The 23,559-nt window shown below is 35.5% G+C and overlaps 2 protein-coding genes across 3 annotated transcripts in view; one reads left to right on the forward strand and one right to left on the reverse strand.

The window, feature by feature from the left end:
• Positions 1–1,973, forward strand: part of LOC132119741 (nidogen-1-like) — a 29,991-nt gene extending 28,018 nt beyond the window's left edge. The window contains exons 19-20 of the mRNA XM_059529963.1: positions 994–1,106; positions 1,184–1,973. Coding sequence (XP_059385946.1) covers positions 994–1,106; positions 1,184–1,311 — 241 coding nt within the window. The 3' untranslated portion in view covers positions 1,312–1,973. The remainder of the gene's footprint in view (positions 1–993; positions 1,107–1,183) is intronic.
• The window catches only part of LOC132119127 (mitochondrial import receptor subunit TOM20 homolog B), a 412,651-nt gene extending 403,750 nt beyond the window's left edge, over positions 1–8,901 (reverse strand). The window contains exons 1-5 of one of the 2 annotated variants that reach the window (XM_059528875.1): positions 8,660–8,901; positions 8,283–8,329; positions 8,109–8,190; positions 6,951–7,093; positions 6,413–6,460 (exon numbers count right to left, since the gene is read on the reverse strand). In XM_059528875.1, coding sequence (XP_059384858.1) covers positions 6,416–6,460; positions 6,951–7,093; positions 8,109–8,190; positions 8,283–8,329; positions 8,660–8,792 — 450 coding nt within the window. In that variant the 5' untranslated portion in view covers positions 8,793–8,901 and the 3' untranslated portion in view covers positions 6,413–6,415. Of the gene's footprint in view, positions 1–6,018; positions 6,461–6,950; positions 7,094–8,108; positions 8,191–8,282; positions 8,330–8,659 lie in introns of those variants that run through there. The other variant, XM_059528874.1, reaches the window with a different exon arrangement.
• Between the last annotated feature and the right edge of the window lie 14,658 nt (positions 8,902–23,559).

The raw sequence follows: 23,559 nt of genomic DNA on the forward strand, positions 1-23,559 counted from the left end.
ATGAGTGGTTTCCGAATTTACATTTGACTCACTGACTGGAAGTTTATATTACTGTGTGTAGTTAAATATGGATGCTCATAAAAGGAGTTTTATTGCAAAAAAATGTATTTTAATTAGAAATAAAAACATTAAAATATATTACTACACTAAACAATTTTTCTGACTAGGTTTATTTTTATCAAGTGTTTTATAAAAAATTTTAATGATTTATTTTAATTTTAGATTTTCATGATTAATAAATTTTAGTAAGTGCTCTATTTTAATTTTTTTATTTAAACATGATTTATTTTAATATTAATTCATTTTTAATGAATTTGTTATGTGGATGGTGGTGGATGAACCCAAATGCAGACAGAATGCTCTCACAAGGATTTAATGGAGACAAAAACAGAAAACAAAACCCACGAGGGGGCAAAACAAGGGCTAGACAGACGAAGGCAGACTAAACTAGACTAACACTGCACAAACTAGACTATGACTAAAACAGGATCAAACAATTACTTAGACAAGACTTGACAAAATCACAACAGGTAGCAACAGTAGACAATCTTTAAACAACGTTTGACAATATTTAAACAATGAACCGACCAAGGGACAGAGAAACACACGAGGTTATAAAGGAAGGCTACTAATGAACACAGGTACAGGTAAATCAATAACGACAAAAGGGTAACAAGGGGGGCGGGGCAAGGAAACGAGACAACGCAAGCACATGGCCCAAACAAATGGTCATGTGCTTGCACATAAAACATGGGCCTGTCATGATCCTGCCACAAGACTAGAGAAAAATCAGAGACAAGAAGGCAGAATCATGACAGAATTGTCATTTTTATTAATTTTATTTAAAAATTATTAATTAAAAATTTGTATAAGTTATTATTTATTGTTTTAGTTGTTATTTAGTTGATTGTTTTTGTTTGCTTTTATTATTTCTTTTAATTTAATATTATTTATATATATATATATATATGCATGTTTTTGTTTTGTTGCTAGGGAAGCAGTGGTTGCTATGGACCGTCATAATGGGATGGAGGTGGAGGAGTTTCTTCCTCAGAGACGTTCACGTATATACGGCATCGCTATCACTTACCCACAATGCCCTGCAGGTCTGAGCTGAGGTTATTCTCATCGTAAACGCCTGTAATTTCTGAACTCATTTTAATCACATGACTGTGGTCCACAGGTGTGAACTATTGCTCTCGAGAGAACGGAGGCTGCTCTCATCTCTGTCTGCCGCGGCCGGCTGGATTCACCTGCCGCTGTCCTGACGCCGGAGACGGCTCGTGTGTCGAGCACCACCAGAATTTCTGAGGTTACGAGAGACTCAGAGACACTCAGAACCGAGGAGGGAATGATTTGTGTTCCTTAGGGCTCGGGTCGAGACAATCAATACAGTAGGGATGCACTCGATATATTCATATCGCATCTATCAGTGTTCTTCGTCATTGTTTTAGTCCCATGAGGCTGATAATAGACACAGACAAAATCAGGGATTCACTTTTCTCAAAGTCTTTTACGAAAGTACTGCACAGTTCCATATGGAGGCTTGTTTTCGTCACAGATTAGAAAACTAGGACGGTAAAGTTTACAATACAGACTTTTTTTAAATCAGAATTCAGAGTTTACTTTTCACAGGTTTTTTATTTGCAATTCTGACTTTTTTATCGCAATTCTGAGTAAGATTTTCGGAGTTCTGACTTTTTATCAGAATTCTTAGTCTACTTTTACAATTATGACTTTTTTATTGCAATTCTGAGTTTACTTTCCGCAATTATTTCGATTACAATTCTGAGTGTAATTTTGACAATTCTGGCTTTTTTATATCATAATTCGGAGTTAACTTTTTGCAATTCTGACTTTTTTTCACAATTCTTAGTCTACTTTTCCAATTCTGACTTTTATCGCAATTCGGAGTTTATTTTTCACAATCCTGACCTTTTTATTGGAATTCTTAGTTTAATTTTCACAATTATGACTTTATCGCAATTCAGAGTTTACTATTTGCAATTATTTTAATTGCTAATCTGAGTGTAATTTTTGCAATTCTGACTTTTTTTTATCAGAATTCAGAGTTTAGTTGAAACTATTTTTATGCCAATTCTGAGTTTCATTTTCATGATTCTGACTTTTTTATCACAATTTCTTAGTCCACTTTTACAATACTTTTTTATTGCAATTTTGAGTTTACTTTCCGCAATTCTTTAAATTTCAAATCTGAGTGTTATTTTTGCAATTCTGGCTTTTTTTTTAAATCATAATTCAGAGTTTAATTATCGCAATTCTAACTTTTTCTAAAATCAGAATTCTCAGTTTAAATCTTGTAAATCATTTTTTCTTTTTTTTTTTCTTTTTTTGGAATTTTGAGTTTCCATTTCGCAATTCTTTACAGAATAAAAAATATTAAAAAGGCAACTGTGAATTTTTATCGGACCATTCTGACTTTTTTCTCACAATTCTGAGTTTATTTCTCGCAATGCAAAGGAAAATTATATCTTTTAAATTTTTATCTGTATGGCGCAAACAAGCTTCCATAGTTCTGCATATTTTCTACTGCACAGTTATATTTTTAATGCATACATTTTTCGCATGAAAAATTCTAGACTGGATCTCTAATGTGAAAGTTTTTCTTTACTTTTTTTTTTTTTTAAACCAGGTAAAATATTAAAAACGTATAATATCATCAATTATGTATATTGATAATTGTTAATAAAACAGTATTGATTTTCTGTATTAGTAGTTCACCGTTTTAACATTTAGATTTTTAAATACAAAATGCTGATATATATATATATAATGACAAATCGATGAAATTAAACTATTTAAACACATTTATAAACTCTGTATTGGTGCATCCCTACTAAAACCACTTGAATACATGAATCTGAATCCAGCATCTCGGTTTAGTTGATAGTTAGATAAATAAATATGATTTTACCAGTTGTCCGTCAGCTTTTGGGCTGCTGGGATACATTTATACTTTGTGTGTGAGGGGGAAAGTTGCATTCTGGGATGGGTATTATCTACAATCATTCTGATTTAGGTAAAATATTACTTACAATTATATTTTAATCCGATTTTTAAAATGCCAAATGAAGATTTTCTTTATGTTTAGTGTAAATATCAAAACTATATGGTCTTTATGGGCTCTGTATTTCCTCTCTGGTGCTCGGGGACCGAGGGCCCAGTTCAGGTTTTATGTGATGTTTACACTCATACAGTCCATCTGGACGAGAGCCTTCGATGGGAAATCACACTGTTTGTTTACACAATGCATGATGGGACGGCGGACGGCTGTGAAAACAGCTGGACAGAGGAAGGAAGAGAGACTGTGTTTTGTACAGCTGTACAATTAAAACATTTTTAAGAGGTTGGAATCTGTGGTGTTTTATTCCTCCAGGCATATCTGATAATGGTGGAAACTATAACTTAGCAAGGTTTTATTGTAGGCAAACAGACCTGTTTTATAGATTAGCATCTTTAAACATTGATTTGTGAACCCAGTCAATGCACAGTGAATGCGATTCTATGTTGATTCATGTTTTATTACGTATTCTGTCGCTTATAGTTTTATCTTACATTTATGAGTTTATATCTTACAATTGGGACTTTTTTTGCAATACTAAAAAAAGTCTGAATTGGGAGATATAAATTCACAATTTGAAGGGAAAAAAGTCAGACGTGCGAGATTTTAACTCAGAGAAGAAATTGGGAGATAGGTTTGCAATTACGAGAAAAAGGTCAGAATTTTGACACTAAAAAGTCGCAATAATATATTTATTTTTTTTATCACGTGGCAGAAACGGACTTAAAAAATTAAAAAGAATTCAGTTTCCTGGAAAATCTGTCCCAACAACTCACAACAAAAACAACGACAAACATAATTTTTATAGGGCTATAAAATAGTGATTTAGGGTAAGGCACAAACACTTGTTTTACTCGCTCGCTACTTAAATTGAGTTCTTTTCTAACAGGAAAGTTAATGTAGTTTTTTTTAATGAGACATACCCCACAGATTTGCAAACATATATTTAACATCTTACTGTGTTTATTTAACATTTAAGTACATTTCATGAATTATGTCAAGAAAATCCTGGTCATTTTACTCAAAATCAAAGGAATCATTATAAAAATAAAAAAGGCTATTATTATTAATTAAAATTTTTAATTAAACACATTTTCAGTTGCCTTTTGTTAACATGGGGAAATGCTCTTAAAATGTTACTTTATAATTTAAACATTACATGCAAGTACAGTTTTGCAGTATGTTGTACTAAGTTTATTTTATTGTGAAATTGATCTGTATTAGATTCATGTGATCTTAAAGTGTCTTTCTGGAATTTTTGCTTCAAGCAATGAAGAGCCATCTGGTGGAGAATTGATAGAAAGGTAATTGAAGAAAGGTCCAGCTTCAGCTGCTGCTTCTCGACTAAATTCTTTCGTGATTGTGATCAAGTAGAAGTCAGAATAAGGTCAGTAATATCTCCAGATGAACTCTTCCTGGACTGAAGCAGCTCAGCTTTACTTGATTCTCCATCAATCATGTTTTAGACTCTCAAATCTGATCCTGTTCCTCAGCGGAGGAATGATCTTCACAAGCCTCCAGAACATCTCACATCTTCTGAGGAGCCTTGATTTCTTCAGCTCTCAATTGCTGTTTCTGTCTTTTCTTTTTTATAACAGCCCACTCGATTTATTTGATCCTTGTGCGGTTCTTATTTCTGAACCACACTCAAGAACACCTAAAATGAAACTTTTTTTCCTCTTCTTCAATAATATATATATATATATATATATATATATATATATATATATATTCAATAATATTTTGTATTTTATCATTTGCATTTTGAGAGAATTTTACTGTACCAATTAATATTTATGCAGTAATTATTATCCTTTTCCCCCATTGAAAACAATACATTTGTTTTTGTTTAGTTTTTTCATTAAATTTTATATATATATATATATATTTGGAAAAATTATTGTTTTTTAAACATTTTTGAAAGCAGATTAGCACCATGTGGTATTAATAAAAAATGTCATGTAATGTCATGGTGTAACCACTTTTTAGATATAATTACAGATTTTGTTAGGTGGAAGATTTTCATACATGTGTAAACAATCTGGGACTACTTTTTGTCCAGTCTTAATTTCTTTTTTGAAATAGTGATTTGAAGTGTTAGTTTTTGCATTATGATTAGTCATTTATTTTTTTAGATTTCCTTACCCATTTTTTAAAATTCTGAATTTATATTTAAAAAACATTAATTCAGTAATAATGCTATATTTTTATTTTTTATGACAATCTAGCATGTCCGAGTCATGCCCTCACTATTTGTGTATGTTTACATACCAAGTACCATAAACCATTCCGATAAAGCTACAAATTTTTAAATATCAAAACGTAAAAAAATCCCATTTAAAGTTATCGAAGAACGGTACGTTACTTTTGTCCCTCTAGCGGTTCAGACACAGAACTACATGTAACTCGCGGAAGGAGATCGTTTGGTCGTCACGTGGCTCCGCGGATGACTCTAATGTTTGATCATGATTACAGATGTTCCCAATTTCACTAACGAGCTCAAACTGAAACGAAAGAGACGGATATCTGAAAAAAAAACTACACCTTACGAGCAGGTAAGAGCTTATATGATGCTCTTTTTCCATTGAGACAAACGTTATATATATAGCTTCAAGATTTTTTAAGGTCACCTTGATGTTAACATGATTTAATGCATCAGATATCACATGCACACGTTTATTAATCAAAGATAATGGTCGTTTCTACATATACAAACACATTTTAAGTTGCATTAATGAATGTACAAACATGAATGAATGAACAGTAAAGTTATTCAAATAAAGATAGATTCATAAAAACTCTGTAAACAAATGCTTAATGAGTTCATGATACCTAAAGATGAAACTTGACCATATGAACAAGTGTTTAATTGATCTGTTGCAATGGTGTATCACAAACATCTAAGAGCTGCAATAGCTATGAATAGCTCTGAAACATTGATTCAATACATTTTACTTTATTTTGGAGTTAAAAAACACATTTTAAACATGCTTCGTATCACAGTCTTTAAAAGCGAGTTAAATACATGAACACAGACAGCAGCACGTCCTTCTTCAACATCAGTCGATGACAGACTGTAAAGATGAGCCTCTGCGGTGATGTGTTTAATTACTGATAGCATGTTTCATGATTTTGGGAACCCGAAATGCTTTGTTCGGTTTGTTTTCTGTTGTTTAAACACACTAGACTCATGTCAGCTTCAGCAGGACAAACTCAATGACTTGGATCCCAAATGCTGCTTTAAATCCAAATCAGTGCGTTCAGTGTTTGAGAACTGAAGGAAACTGACTCGAGACAGACAGGAAGTGATGTCACAGAGCTGCTGGAGGTCTTCTACTCGATGTCGTCATCGCTGACGCTCTGAGCGCTGACGATATGCTGCACGAGAAGAGAGACGCATTAGAGTCACATTTAAATTATAATAAAACACGCCAAAAGCTTTTTAACAGTACAGTTTTTAAAACAGTCTCTTCTGCTCACCAAGCCTTCATTTATATGATCATAAATACAGAAAAATCAGGAATATTGTGAAATATTTTTACTATTTAAAATAACTGCTTTCTATTTGAATAGAAATTAAACTATAATTTATTTCTGTGATGCTCCGCTGTATTTTCAGCATCATTCCTCCTGCGTCACATGATCTTCAGAAATCAGAATAATATGAAGATTTACTGCTCAAGAAACATTTATTGTTGAAAACAGCGGAGAAGGATTTTTTACATGTTTCTTTGATGAATAGAAAGTTCAAAAGATCAGCACTCATCTGAAATAGAAGTCTTCTGTAACATTATAAATGTCATTGATCAATGTAAAGCAAATTTTTATAATTTATTTCCCTTTAGTGTCTTCAGTAAGTGTGTGTCACCTGACTGATGCTGGGCAGTTTGGTGAGGAGCATCTGGAAGACTGGAGGAGGAAGTGTTTGCTGCAGGACCTGCAGGAGCTGCTGCGGCTGACCACACACGGCGATCGCATTCGTCAGATGATCCACGCCCTTCTCGTAGTCACCTGACAGACACACACACCACCAGGGCTCACTCAATCAGTCTGCAACGCTACAAACCCGTCACACTGCTGAAGTGTGTTCTGGGAGACGCTGTACTTTACTTCTAATGTTTCTGTCCATTTTTTCACTTTCGCTCCTTTATATTTCCTAATTTCACCAAAGCATATTAGTTTTATACTACAAAATAGAGTTACAGAGAACACAGACTGCAAGAAATCAGCTGGAATTCAATATACTGTAAGTCTAAAAGCGGCAATATATATATATATATATTTTAAAGAATAGAATTAGAATAGAGAGTGCTAGAGTTAGAGTGAAGAGATGTTTTTAGCTGATTTAAGTGAAAAGATTTCAGCATTTTTAGACGTATGCAAACTAGAAAACAAGAAAAATACTGAGGAAGAACCTCTTTTTTTCTTTTCTTTTTTTCACCAATCAGTTATAATTAACTAAAACAAGAAAAAAATGATACATGAAATATGTATATTAAAAAAAAAAAAAAAAAACTTATTTTATTTCAGCTCCTCTGTCGTTATCATTCGATTTAACTTAAAGTACTAAAATTAAAACGAGTAAAATGAATAAAAACTATACAGACTAAACCGATAATTAAACAAAAAAGTGATTCTAAATGTTTAAAAAAATACTATAATAGAATATGATACACTGTGTGATTTATCTATTAAAATGCATTAGAATGCCAATAGATCTTTTCTGTTTTAATAAGTAAAATTGTTTTTTTTCTTTATGGCTTTCAGGTGATTTATCCACCACTGGTTAGTTAACTAACACAATAAAAAAACATTGTGATGCAAAAAAATAAAATGAGATAAAAAAAAAAGTATTTGTTCTGGAACTCACATGCTGCTTGTTAACGGTAAGCCCCGCCTACTTTAATTTGATTGGCTGTTCAATTATTTTTACATTTAGTGCTGGAACAGATCAGGTTTTTTATTTTAAGATCTATTGGGTGGAGGGTTTGTTGTGTGACCCTGGTGTGAGAGCGAGGGGTCTCACCCTGCGCCAGCAGCTCTTCTCCGAGCTGAATCTCCTCCAGGAAGAACTTCTGAACGGCTTCGGCATCTTTCAGGTCTGGAAACTAAACACACACCGAGATAGATGATGAAACACATTAGGGATCACGCTTCACTACATCTAGAAACACTGACAGAAATGTGTGTATGACATTACCTTTGATAATCCAGCTTTCTCCTGAACCGCCTTCTGCTTCTTTCTTCCTGAAACAATCAGGTTCATCAGTTCATTAACACTTCTGTCTGACGAACTCATCTCTCATCTGCAGCTTATTACAGAAGATCAACCAGTCCACTATATCTGTGTTTGAGATGGATGATAGACGGATGGATGGATAGATAGAGGGAGGGATAAAAGGATGGATAGACAAATGGATAAAAGGATGGATGGATAGACTGATGGATAGACGGATGGATGACAGAAAGATAGTTGAATGGATGGGTAGATGAATAGATATAGATATACAGACAGATATATGGATAGATAGAATAATAACCAGACGGATATGTAGATTGACAGATAGGTGCTCTCACGTTCTCGTAGTTTGCTCTTGTAGTTGGGGTCACTCCGCCTCTTTCTGTCGAAATAAATGCAGTAACCGACGAACAGCGCCGCTCCCAAACCAGCTGCGATCCTGCTGCTGCTGCTGCTGCTGACGCCCATCATGACGAGAGACTATAATAATAATATTAATAATACTAATAATAACAGCAGAGATCAGACTGACTGCATGACCCTCACGGAGCCGCACGCGGAAAGACCCCAGTGACGTCACAGCTGAGGCGGCCGAGCTGCCGCCGGTTTCCGCCTGATCACAAATACTCGATCACACTCTCGAGCTCTTACCTCGAGCTCAGAAGATGATCAAACAACAGAAGAATATCATATATTTATGCGGAAAATAAAACGATTTAAAAAAATGAACAGCAATAATATCTTCTGTTTTTACAGCAGGTGGCAGTAAAGATCCACAGATGAATAATATCTGTTATTTGATATAAAACAGAGGCTGGATTTATGTTTTGTGTAACATTTGGATTATCGTTCAGTTTTATTTATGCATGCGTGGATTTGAAGTTGCTCAACGTTCTGTGGCTTTTATATATATATATATATATATAATTGTTGTTTTGTGTTAAAGACTCCCAAGTATTTTTTTTTTTACTTAAACTGCAAATCTCCCAAATGTACCAAAATACTAATATAGTATTATGTTGTTAAATACAATGTTTTTTTACGTGTGTGTGATTTATGAAAATATTTTTTTCAAATATAGAATTGTTTTCCTGGTTTTATTTTGTATTAACTCCAAACTGTCCATTAAAAGTAAAACGTTTTTGTAATAATTTTTTTTTTTACTTTTACTGAAACCCCCCAAAATGTACCTATATATATATTATCATACTGTATCATGCCACTAACATATATATACATCGTACCTGTCCTTTTTTTCTTACTTTAAAGTACCATGTGAAAATATAGTACATAAATATGATAATCATACAGTGTGTGTGTGTGTGTGTGTGTGTGTGCGCGCGCGCTGAGGACAGGTGTCCTTCAGAAAGTCTCAATGATATTTTGGTCTGTTATCACTGCCAGTGTACTTGTTTTGGTAAGAGACGTTCTCCTAATGTCTTTCCAGTTGGTTTGTTCTTTATGTAATTCTGCACAGAATCCTTCAGTGTGTTTCTCAGCATCATCTTCCATCTCTGAAGCGTTGCTGATGTGTGTTACACTGATGCCTGGATTGCAAACGAGACTCAGACGAGCTGCTCTGTGTCTGTGTGTGCAGCTGCTGCTCATTAAACACATTACACATTCATGGTTACACTAGTGTAAAAACTACAGGGAAAATATACTAACAATAAGTTGAAAGAAGTCTCTTCTGCTCCACAAAGCTACATTTATTTGATCTAAAAAATACAGTAAAAATGTAGAAATATTTTTACAATTTCAAGCAGCTGTTTTCTGTGTGAATCTGTGTTAAAGTGTAATTTATTTCTGTGATGCTCCGCTGTATTTTCAGCATCATTCCTCCAGTCTTCAGTGTCACATGATCTTCAGAAATCAGAATAATATGATGATTTACTGCTCAAGAAACATTTCTGATTATTATCAGTGATGAAAACAGTTCAATGATGCTGAAAATAACACTAAAAGTAGTTTAGTTTCTGATAGTTCATATATGGTTATATATGGTTAATATTATTATTTAAATCTATAAATAATATTATATATATTATGTACTGTTAATGATGTGAAAGTATTCAAAAATGTTATTTTCTCTAAATATTATATTTGATTTACTTTATCTCCTTTACATGTATTTATTATATTTTTTAGGGAAAGAGCATTAAATAAATGAAGAGTAATTATTTTTCCTATTCTTTTTAACACAAAATATTAAGTTTCATCCTTAAAAATTATATAATTTATATTTAATATTGTTATATGTTTATGATATGAAAATAAGTTGTATAAACCATGTTTATGATGTATTTTTATGCATTTTTGGAGCTTGGGTGTATAAATCACCTTGAATTTTTATTGTATGGAAACATATGTTAAACATTTATATATGCCAATATCATATTTATTTATTTATCTCCATTACTTCCATTACAAGGTAAAGGGCATGAAGTAAACCAAGAATACATTTTAAGAACATGTATTTATCACCTTCCACATTTATTGTATGGAAACATTAGTTGCATGCTAAACATCTCCCTCACATTCATTGCACTGTAAAGAGCTTTACGTAAATGAAGCCTGAATTTTACTAACTTATTTTTTTCCATCCTTGCAACACAAATTATTCTTCTAGAGCTTTAAACGGATCCTGGAGCAGAAACTCATCAGTTGGTAGTAATACGGTGCTTGTGCAGACGCTCAACCTTCCTCTTCTCACACAGAAGTGCAATTATTTTTACCCAAAGCTGCAGCTGTTTTTTTTTTTTTTTTTTGCAAAGTCTGGCAAGTTCAGCTCCTACCAGGAGACCGAGGCAGCTGAGAAAAATCTGCTGTCACGACTGGAATAAAACACACCAGGAGTTGAGCTGCTGCCCAGGAACGTCCGACCAAAAGCCTTTTTCCATGAAGGCTTTCCATGAACCCAGAGCTGCCTGATGTCATCCGATGTGCTTTCAAGGAGGAAAACATCGTGGAACCTGGATGTAGGCCACGTCCAAGGCTCTTTCATCATTACAGGGTGGGGGTTTGGAGAAAAAGCCAGAAGCACAGAGAGCCAGAGCTCTTGTTTTTTGTGCGCTGGCTTGTTGTTTTTAGCCTGGGGACTCTATAAAGCCTCCGCGGTCCGGCTCTTGGCCCTCAGCGGTTTTCACGGTCAGCAAACAGCAGAAATCCTTTGGTCCAATCACAGCACCAACGGATGCAGGAACTCAACACATGCTCCCCGTTTCTCCGACGCTGTCATCTGTGGAGTTGAGAACGGTTGAGAAAGTGTGAAAACCCCTGTATGTGTCAGAAACGGTGTTTTTGCAAGCGTGTGTGTGTGGGAGTTGGATGTGTTTGACGTGCATTGAATAAAACTGGAAGTGAGAGTCGAGGTTTGTGTGTGTTCAGTAGGGGTAGCTGGTGCTGCATCACACACTTACACACTTACACTCACAGAAACAACACCAGAGGAATGAATGAGAGCTCATAACACGGTCGCTTTAATGCACAATACATAGAAATCAACACAGACTGACTCTTTCTGTGAATTATATTGACACAACATGATAAATGGCATTAGACAGCAATTGTTATTCATATCAGATAATGGTAGAAAGTAACTTGGCAAGGCTGTTAATAACTGTTTTATAGATTGCCAACAAAAATCGAGTCAATGCACAGCGAATGCTATGTTGATTCGTGTTTTATTACAGGTGTAAATCCTTTCGGTTTAGTTGTTTTGGCTTCTAGCCAAGCGATCTTTAACAGACTTCTTGCATGCATAGGTGTGCTAATTGATTTGAGTTAAATCCTAAGCAAACACCACTGCACTGTATTCATTTGTCGTGAGCATGCATACTGTACAGAAGCGTGACGTCTCGTCTGAGATAGCAGCGGCGTCTCGGTGAAACGCTTTGAGGTGAACAAAAGCCTCCTAGTGTTGCATTTCCAGGCAGGAGACGAGCGCTTATCCGCACCTGCTCATCGGCTCTCTTCAGATCCTGTGTGTCTCTGCCAGCCGGCCACATCCACAGGAGACTCTTGGCACGGTGCACGGGTTGCAGATGGCCTGGGATTGATGCTCCGCACGCTGCCTCCTCCTGCAATGGATCTGATTAAAGCCTTTGAAAAGAGACAGGCATTGATCATGTCGAGCTGCATCCGAGAATACCAATTAAACCCTTTGAGCTCCCCTTAAATTATATCACCATCCAATAATTACACATCCATGAATAGTCATCATCTGGAAGAAACCTTGTTTTCTCTTGTCACTGGGGTCCTAAGCTGCAAAACAAGTGTGTTTTAGTGTCGTGTGTCGTGTAGTGAGTGTGAAACGACAGAAATCGGCTGGAAGTCTGAGCTTTCTGTTTTGTCCAAGGAGAGAAAAATGCAACAAATGCCACAGAACGAGTCATAAGGATCGATATTTTGAAATTGAGATTAATGCATAATCTGAAAGATGCATCAATCATCTCTTTATTGATGTGTGGTTTGTTAGGAGGATGATATAAATCTGGAATCTGAGGGAGCGAAAAAATCGAAATATTGAGAAAATCATCTTTAAAGTTGTCCAGATGAAGTTATTAGCGATGCATATTACTAATTAAAAATTAAGTTTATTATTATTATTTGAGACTTGATTGATCTTAAATTGAGAATATGGACACAGTTTGCACTCCATTTAACCTCAGTGTTGAATAATAGAAACAACTGAGATATATGAAAAGATTTTATTTGCGATTTTAGTAAACATTCGGAAGGCGTTTTTCCAAAAATTGTTTCTGAAAGCAATTGGAAGCGAAATTCACTTTTACATGCGTGTTTGCCTATATAAATGAGTCTTAGCAGTGTGTTTACCCCACAATGATTAAAAATCCAGTCACTTCTTTTATTTTTAATCCCAAAAAAACGTAGTCTCTATTTTCAAGCCATTTTTATTTTCTGAGCAATGAGGTCACACTGCTCAGGCCCCGCCCACATTCAAAATTATTGTTTATTTCACACAAATAAGCCAGTTTTTCTCCTTTTATCTTTGTATTTTATGTATCGATGTGATCGCGCCGAAGCATTGAAGAAAAGTGTTTCACTCGCATTCTGTTCCAGAACTTTCAAGTCTTTGGTTCTGGAAGAAATGTGCATGAATATCTTGGCACGTGCCCGAGGCCTTGTTTTCATAGCCGGACTGGAATGAAAGCCTTGGAAAACATCACCAGTTTAACTGCGTTTACCCAAGTCTCCCCTCTCTCTCTCTCTTTCCTCTGTTCTTTTTTCTTCCCCCCACAAGCTCGCCTCAGGAAATACTGAAATGATGAAAGGCGCTTGTATCTTTTTCTCCCTCTCTCTCCTCACATTCATCATGAGCCTGTTCACATTTCCTGTTTACATGCCCGAGGCCAGAGCGCCTCCCCGAGCAGGAGACGAGCCTCTGATGATGCAATCGTCCTCGTGGTGCACAACCCTCTTCCCTACTGAAATACAATGCACCACTTCAGATTTCAGCTGCATTGTTCTGTGGCCTTTTGACACTGACATGCCCAGACTTTATTTATTTTTGGATTTATTTAATGGTTTAAAGTCATTTCTGAGCCAGCATGCTATGCAGTTTATTTACATGCACAGATAATAGATATTTAAAAGATATCAGTAATTAAATTTGCATGCATTTTGCAGATGCATTTATCCAAAGTGACTTGCTTTGAATTAAAGGCATGCATTTATTTTTAATTTTTTTCATGCATTTATTAAAAATATACATTTGCCAGGTACAGCAGATGTTTTAAACAATAGCTTCATAATAAATTATGTTTTGTTGATTTTTATTTAGTTTTCTTTGGAAAAGTGCATTAGAATTCCAGCTTGGAGATAAATAAATATGGATGTTTATGACATGCATGATGCAGAGAAATTCATAATCCTTAACTTTTCAAGTCAATGTGACATTTACAACTCATTTTTTTACTTAATCTGATGTAAACATCAGTGTTATTTTAATATAATTTAGCATTTCATTCATTTGTATTTCAGTTTAAGTTATTTTAGTACATCAAGTTAAAATTGAACATGGGAAATGTTGCAATGACAACTAGTTAGTTTAAAGTGCTTTTAATATGATTGGTTATCTATATCTTTACATAAAGACATAAAATACTTCATGGGTGTTTCAAAGCATTTCAGTGGACTTTTAAGTGTCTCTTTAAAAATTGATTTCAAGTATATGTTTTCATGGTTTTAGTTAAATGTAATAACCCTGATAAACAGGATATTCCATCAAAAATATTGATTCATTTATGATTTCATGCTGTTTGTAACCCAATAAAACGCATCAACCAGTCAAAGCTTGCGTGATAAGAAAACAAGTTCAGCTAACCCTTACAAAGAAAGGTGTGTGAAACACAGTAGTAAATGATCTCTGCTGATAATGCTACACCTGTACAACAAATACTAGGAATTTGCATTGCATCTGATTTCCCTGTACGTCATGGTCTCGGAGGAAAGATTGAAGCACAGCACACTGACGCAGCGTTTTTAATGTTTTAAACAAGCGTTTCTCATCTTCTATTAAAATTAGCCGAGGTCTGTTTTGTTTTATCGCTCACACAGATGGTGCATTGATTTAATTACACTTCAGTCGTGTCACAGGACTTAAAAATAAACTCTAAACTGAGAGGAGGGGGGTATTTTTCAGGGTTTCTGTGTTTGTCTGCTCCACAGCAACTCGGCTTTTTATTTGATTTATATTCCCAACATGAAATGTGGACTCTGGGGCCTCAAAGTCGTGAAAATACAGATGCATGGAAACACGTTCCGACAAAACAACACTTTCATTCCCCCTCATTGCCAAAGCCTCTTTACTATCCTCAGTTGAGCTTATGAATAATTGTGACGATGATGCTGTTTTTTATAATAAGCGATACTGCAGCAATTTGCATATACAAGAGCCTTTGATGTCTTTATCTGAAACACGCGGCGCTTTGAAGCCTCTGACTCGTACAATATGAATATACAACACTGTTCGGTTGAGATTTAAAGCGTCGGAATGATGCAAAGCTATTTTACCGAAGAGAACTGAATTTAAAGGGACCCTGTCCCTCCTCATCCTCTTTTCAGAAGTCTGAAATAATCTGGCTCTTCGCCGATTAACAAGTGCTCATCTGGTTTGTTTTTCTTCGCTTCTGAGCCGAATCTAGTCTTGTTTATTAAGATTTTCTAATTTAATATCCATTGTGAACAGCATTTAATGAGTTTCTGCGATGTTTAACTCTACTGAGCATGGGATGCCGTGTAGCTGATTTGAATGACGAAACAAAATTTTAATGTCCAGATTTGGTCAGAGAGTATTACGCAACTTCATGAAACTATGTTTTCAACAACATGATTGTTAGCAAAGTCAATGAGAGTAAGTCAAACTTTAATCTTTCTTAATTGTTAAAGCAACATTTCACCCAAAAATGAAAATCTGCTTTTAATCTGTTCACCCTCAGGTCATACGAGATGCAGATGAGTGTGTTTCTTCATCAGGTTTGGAGAAATGTAGCATTAAACCACTTACTCACCAATGGATGTGAATGGGTGCCGTGAATCAGCTGTTTTGACTCTCATTCTGACGTTACCCATTCACTACAGAGCATCCACTGAAACTGCTGTCCTACAAGCTCAGTTTCAGTTAAGATGAATAAATATGATGTATAGTACAGGGCACTATAATAAAAATGAGTGTTTTTAAAATTCTTTTGAATCAGTATTTTCAATATGCATCATGCAGCGAACACAACTTGATTCTGCCTTCAAACATTTATATAAATAAATAAATAGATAAAAAATCCCTTCCACGTGTGTGATCTGTCGACATGGCAACGAGGCGTTCGGAGCGGGAACAGGGTTGCCAGGTAACGGCTGTGTGTGTGTGTGTGTGTGTGTGTGTGTGTGTGTGTGTGAAGGTCAGGATGGTATTTGGGTCTGTGAAGAAAGTCAGTCTGCTAAAAAACACAAGGTTATGTGGAGCTGGAATGAAAGTGTGTATGTTTTCCAGTATCACTTCAGTTTTCTGTTCCCTGTTGCTTTCTGTTTATCATGTGAAACTGTATTTGAGAAGCTGAATCTATTTCTGGTTTTACATACAATACATACAGACAGTATATATATGTGCATAATTAAAAGGTTTTGAATAATTAAGTTTTGTAATTTTAAAAAAAAAAATATGTTTTTTGAATGAAATCTCTTCTGCTCACCAGGGCTGCATTTATTTGATCAAAAATCTAGTAAAAATTTTGAAATATTTTTAGAATCTAAATCAGCTGTTTTCTATGTGAATATATTTTAAAATGTATTTTATTTCTGTGATGAAATCTGTATTTTCAGCAGCATTACACGATCACATGATCTTCAGAAATCATTCTAATATGCTGATTTACTGCTCAAGAAACATTTCTGATTGTTATCAATGTTGAACACAGTTGTGCTGCACAATATTTTTGTGGAAACTGTGATGCATTTTATTTTTCAGGATTCACAGATGAATAGAAAGTTCAGAAGAAAAGCATTTATTTCAAATGGAAATCTTTTTTTACATTATAAATGACTTTACTGTTGATTTACTGTAGGTAGACTATTTATTTAAATCATCCAAAACATCACACACTAAATCTAGCTCAACATGCGTTTTGTGTGACCTTAAGAACACCTCGTCCTGAATGCTGCAAAACATTTTCACTTTTTTTCTCCACAGATGACACAATGCCATTTCTCTGTCACTCATGAAGATTAGATCTTATCACAAATGTCACGTCTTCACCTCCAGCGAAACTCTTATGAAACGAGCGCTACTCGCCAAACAGCATTTTTGGGCTGGACACACAAAGCAGCAGCAAATGAAGTCATTCAGAAGCGTTCCTGAGAACATTTCAGCATTGTTTTCTCTGGTCAATGTGAACAGGTTCAGATGTCTGTGGCTCATGGGAGAAATCAATGCGACAGATCAGGTCACCGTAATAAACCCTCATTCATTCATTCCGTGCTTCCTTTATGGATATACATCCTGCTTCAGGCCTTCGGAAGAGACGGGAATAGATACAGGGAGCTACAGAATGTTCCAGTCCCATACAGATAGCATTGATAGCGGGAAATGTTACTTGTGTGTTGTTCGCTGAAGGAGCTGATAGAAATGTTTTTATCATCTGACATTTTTCGATGATCCCAGAGGAGACGATAAACTCTCTAAAATCTCAGTTGTTTCTGGTAGACAGGAACAATCCTCCTTCTCAGATGTTTTTCTCTAATATCGTATCATCTTACCAGTGTTTTAAACTGGGTCCACAGTTACTAAGATACTAAAGCCTGAGATCTCAATATTAGTCATGTTTCATCAAATGTTTGAGTTCATACTAAGATCACTATGGAAAATTGTTTTCTCCACAGGATAATACAAAAAAAGTAATTCCGACTTTTTATCTCACCATTTGGACTTGACTAAACTCACGATTCTGAGAAACAAATGTCAGAATTGCAAGATGTTAATTTGCATTTAAAAGATAAAATGTCACAATTACCTTTTTATTTTGTGGCAAGATGTAAACGCAGAATTGCGAGATATAAACGCAGAATTGCGAGATGTAGACAGAATTCCGAGATATAAACTCAGAATTGCGATATGTAGACAGAATTTCGAGATATAAACTCAGAATTGCGATATGTAGACAGAATTCCGAGATATAAACTCAGAATTGCGATATGTAGACAGAATTCCGAGATATAAACTCAGAATTGCGATATGTAGACAGAATTTCGAGATATAAACTCAGAATTGCGATATGTAGACAGAATTCCGAGATATAAACTCAGAATTGCGAGATTTAGACAGAATTCCGGAATATAAACTCAGAATTGCGAGATTTAGACAGAATTCCGGAATATAACCTCAGAATTGCGAGATATAAATAATTGCGAAATATAAACTCAGAATTGCAAGATGTAGACAGAATTCCAAGATATAAACTCAGAATTGTGAGATATAGACAGAATTCCGAGATATAAACTCAGAGTTTCGAGATATAGACAGAATTCAGAGATATAAACTCAGAATTGCGAGATATAAACAATGGCCAAAATATAAACTCAGAATTACGAGATATAAACAATTGCCAAAATATAAACTCAGAATTGCAAGATGTAGACAGAATTCCGAGATATAAACTCAGAATTGCGAGATATAGATAGAAATCCGGGATATAAACTCAGAATTGCGAGATATAGACAGAAATCCGAGATATAAACTCAGAATTGTGAGATGTACACAGAATTCCATGATATATACTCAGAATTGCGAGATATAAACAATTGCCAAATATCAACTCAGAATCGCAAAACATAAACTCAGAATTGCGAGATATAGACAGAATTCCGAGATATAAACTCAGAATTGCGAGATATAGACAGAATTCCGAGATATAAACTCAGAATTGCGAGATGTACACAGAATTCCGAGATATAAACTCAGAATTGCGAGATGTAGACAGAATTCCGTGATATAAACTCAGAATTGTGAGATATAAACAATTGCGAAATATAAACTCAGAAAATGCAAAATATAAACTCAGAATTCCGAGATATAGACAGAATTCCGAGATATAAACTCAGAATTGCGAGATATAGACAGAATTCCGAGATATAAACTCAGAATTGCGAGACATAGACAGAATTCAGAGATATAAACTCAGAATTGCGAAATGTAGACAGAATTGCGAGATGTAGACAGAATTGTGAGATATAGACAGAATTGCGAGATATAGACAGAATTGCGAGATATAAAGTCAGAATTGTGAGATATAAAGTCAGAATTGAGAGATGTAGACAAAATTCTGAGATATAAACTCAGAATTGCGAGATATAGACAGAATTCCGAGATATAAACTGAGAATTGCGAGATGTAGACAGAATTCCGAGATATAAACTCAGAATTGCGAGATGTAGACAGAATTCCGAGATATAAACTCAGAATTGCGAGATTTAGACAATTGCGAAATATAAACTCAGAACTTTTTTTAACTTGGAAGTTTGATCAAAATATAATTTTCAAGAGATTTCAAGAATGTCTTTCCAATCTCACATGTCTGCTATAGAAATCTCAACAGTTTCTCAAACTTTGCATAGAATTGCCAACATAACACAGTCGAAAGTCTCAATATGAGCTCAATAATTTTTTATCAAATGATCTGTGCTCCCCATGTTGATTTAGTAGCTCTAAATTGTTTCCAGTTGATTAATGCTTAATTTGTGTCTTTGTGTTTTTATTTATTTACATTTAAGACAGCAAAAAACATAAATTAAACATTTATCTAACTCCCATGCAGTAAATCTCTTGAGCTATAAAAGTGCGACCCCTGAGCAATAAATAACAGGTCAGTTGTAGATATAAGTGATGATTTTGTTCAGATATGTCTGTGTCGAGCGGATCAGGCTCGTACATGCTCATAAATCAGGACACACAGTGAGGTCAAAAGGGTGGACCACTTTTGGGAAACTGGAGTATCTGTTTCCAAATTTATTAGTGTGAACTTTGACCTTAATGTGTGTCAATCCTCGCCGCTCGGGTTCCTGGGAACATACGGGTGCTTCTAATTCCTGCAGAACCGATCTCGGATCACAAGCCAAATTCCAACGTTACAACACACTTTACATACTTCACACACGCTCACTAACTTTATTAACTAGTGCACTATCAGTGTGCAACACATACACAAATCACAGTAGAATTACAACAAAATAATGGTAACACTTTAGAATAGGGAACACTTAATCACAACTTTTCCCTTAATAAATTCCTAATTGACTGCCTATTAATAGTTAAAAAGGTAGTTGTTATGTTTAGGTATTTTGTAGGATTAGGGATGTAGAATAATGCATTAAAATGTCCTTAATTAACACTAATAAATGGCTAATATTCTAGCAATATGCATGCTAATAAGCCACTAGTTAAGAGAGCCTAAAATAAAGTGTAAATGCATAAAGGTAAAAAGTTTCCAAGACCATTTTAATGAGACCTTCATATAACAAACTCATATGTCTGTGCGTGTGCGTGTGTGTGTGTGAAGTGACATTCAGCCAAGTATGCTGACCCATACTCAGAATTTGTGCTCTGCATTTAACCCATCCGAAATGCACACACACAGAGCAGTGAACACACACACACACACTGTGAGCACACACCCGGAGCAGTGGGCAGCCATTTATGCTGCGGCGCCCGGGGAGCAGTTGGGGGTTCGATGCCTTGCTCAAGGGCACCTAAGTCGTGGTATTGAAGATGGAGAGAGAACTGTACATGCACTCTCCCCACCCACAATTCCTGCCGGCCTGGGACTCGAACTCACAACCTTTCGATTGGGAGTCTGACTCTCTAACCATTAGGCCACGACTTCCCCCATTCTCAGTGTGTGTGTGTGTGTTGTGCTGTATGTGTCAAGAATGTGTCAGATAACACTGGCCTTAAGCCATAAAGCATAGCATTGATGCTAATTTTCTCGTCTGTCATCGAGCGACGCCAAACATGCCAACAGGACGAGAAAATCTGGGCGTAGTGAAGATGCCTTTGACAATCACATGAGCTGCTTTGGTTTTCTCATGTCCATTGAAATGTCACTTCAAGATCAATATCACCAGCCAAAGTACATCAAAAGGTCATATTTCTAAAAATGACAAAAATTGCAACACAGAATGATCATCCTCTTCATGATCTTCTTCCACCAACCAGACATGAAAAAAAAACTCCTCATGGAACCATTGATGCCAATGAAGATGCTTTATTTTTAGGATTGTACTGACTAACACACTGATGACAGCGGGGGTAATGAAGGAGTTAACTGAAGAAAACACAGTGGCCTTTGAGTGAATGACGTGATGTGTGGCCTTGAAGCATGAGCTGCCAATCTGTGAAGGACACGAAGATTAGCTCTGACCCCAGAGAAGAATTAACCGTTTGCAACAACATCTCAGTCTGGTGGAAAGCAGATTTATTAGCTTGTTCTGTCACACTGTTTGTTTCATTTACTCTTATTGTGATTATGTAACAATGCAAACTCTAGCTCAAAGTACACAAGTACTAAAACAGGCAAATTTACAGTCGTTTAAGACGGGGTTCGATTTGACGTCAATTTATACGTTTATCTACACATTACAGTTTGCTTTACAAGTTTTCGCATTACAGACTCTTCAGAGTGAAAATCGTGTAATACATAATAATAAATAAAACAAAAACTAATAATTACAACTTGACTTGCATAATTATTAGAAAATGAGTAAAGATTTTGAGGAACACCCCCCCCCCCAACATTTTTTTTTCTTGCTTTTTGGAATTGCGAGAAAAAAGGAAAAATTGCTGTTTTTTTGTTTTTTTTTTGTTTCTGGCATGAAATAAAAAATAAAAAAAGTGGCATAATTGCAACTTTTTATCATACAGTTCTCTCGCAGAAACTTTTTTTCTCTCAGAATTGTAATTTCTGAGTTTATATCTTTAATTTTGCAGTTATATCTGGCAATTCTGTCTCGCAATTGTAAGTTTATATTTCACCATTCTGCATGCATAGATCTATCTTGCAATTCAGAACATGGCTTTTCCATTCTCCGCTCAGACCGAAGTCCTGCGTCAGGCATTTCCTCTCGTTTTCCTGTCTGGGATGAACTGGGGATCCGCAGAGAAGGACGAGACTCTCCTGTTGTTCTGCAGCGTCTACATTGAGCTAATTTAGCCTCCCGAGGGACGATGGGAGAATTCCAGTAACCCAGTATTGGGACACACACACACATACACACACACATACACACACACACACAGACACACACATACACACACACATACACGCACACACACAGACACAGACAGTGGAGTGGTTGATCCATTAAAGGATTTATTTCCAGGCAAAGCCAGTCTTTCCGAGATGATCGCTCACATCTGTTCACTTTGCTTTCCATTACAGTTGAGAGAAAGAGAGAGAGAGAGAAAAAGAGAAAGAGAGAGAGAGAAAGAGAGAAAGAGAGAGCGAGAGAAACTAACATAAGAAGCTAGTAGGTGATGAAAAGGTCATGAAGAGGGAGACGTGCTGATCCTAAAGTACAAAAACAATGATTTTCTTACGCTGAATTTTTGTCTTGTTTTCCTGTAAAGATATCTAAACATTCCTAAATCTACAGTCGTGGCCAAAAGTTTTGAAAAATATGAGCAGGTAAGAGCTTATATGTCACTGTCATTTTGATTTTTGATCAAAAGTGAACCCAGTCAATGCACAGCTAAATGTGATTATATCAAACATGTTGATTAGTGTTTTATTACAGGTGTGTCGTTCAGTTCGAGGTTCAGTTGTTTTGTCTTCAAGCTTCTTTCACTGAGTATTACAGTAGCCTGATCTGATTACTGATATGACGTCGACATGCAAGGATAAATGATAAAAGCAGTTTCCAAAACATGATCTGACTGAGGGTGATTTTATGATGTACTTTGCAATTTCTTTATTAATTAGCTTATTATTTCAATTTGAACAAAACAAGTTACAGAATCAGAGTAGCTTCAATGTAAGCTAATAAAAATACAGCTAGCTCATGTTACTTCAGGCCTTATTAATAATATTAATAGATACAACTGGTTAGTTAATGTTGAAATGAACGTTTGGAACCGTATTGTAGACTCTTGTTTATTGAGAAAACCATGAATGGGATTATTTAAAGACTTTAACTTTGGTAACGCAAATATCATGAATAGATGACAACATTTTCATACGTTTTCAGTGAAGTGCACTTGAAATTGAAAATTGAATGCACTTATTGGATTGCATCTAAACACATTAAGTGAATGTTATTAATACAGCTGGACGTACCAGTGCAGTAGTTCAGTGAATTGTTTTTTTTCTAGGTCTATTATTATTCCAAACTGCCTTGACGTTTTCTAGGCCTCGGGTCATGAGATGAACATTAGCACAGAACAGAGCGATGCGGAAGAGGAGTTTCCCAGCGCCACACAATCAGACTGAAAATAGGCCACAGTAAATCCCTAAGGGAATGAAGCACATCACTCTGTGTGTGTGTGTGTGTGTGTGTGTCAGACGCAGGCAGATGGGAGTTTTCCATGAGTCTTCATTCACACAGTTTGGCCGCTGGGTTTGCTTGTGTCAGCATGTCTGTCGTCTCTCAGGAAACGTATGATGAGCGTGTTTCATACCTCCAGCAGACTGACACTGATGTGTGTTCACAAACTGAAAAATCTGTATTATTTCTAAAT

Source organism: Carassius carassius, chromosome 38, assembly GCF_963082965.1.
Source record: "Carassius carassius chromosome 38, fCarCar2.1, whole genome shotgun sequence".
Taxonomy (NCBI): domain Eukaryota; kingdom Metazoa; phylum Chordata; class Actinopteri; order Cypriniformes; family Cyprinidae; genus Carassius; species Carassius carassius.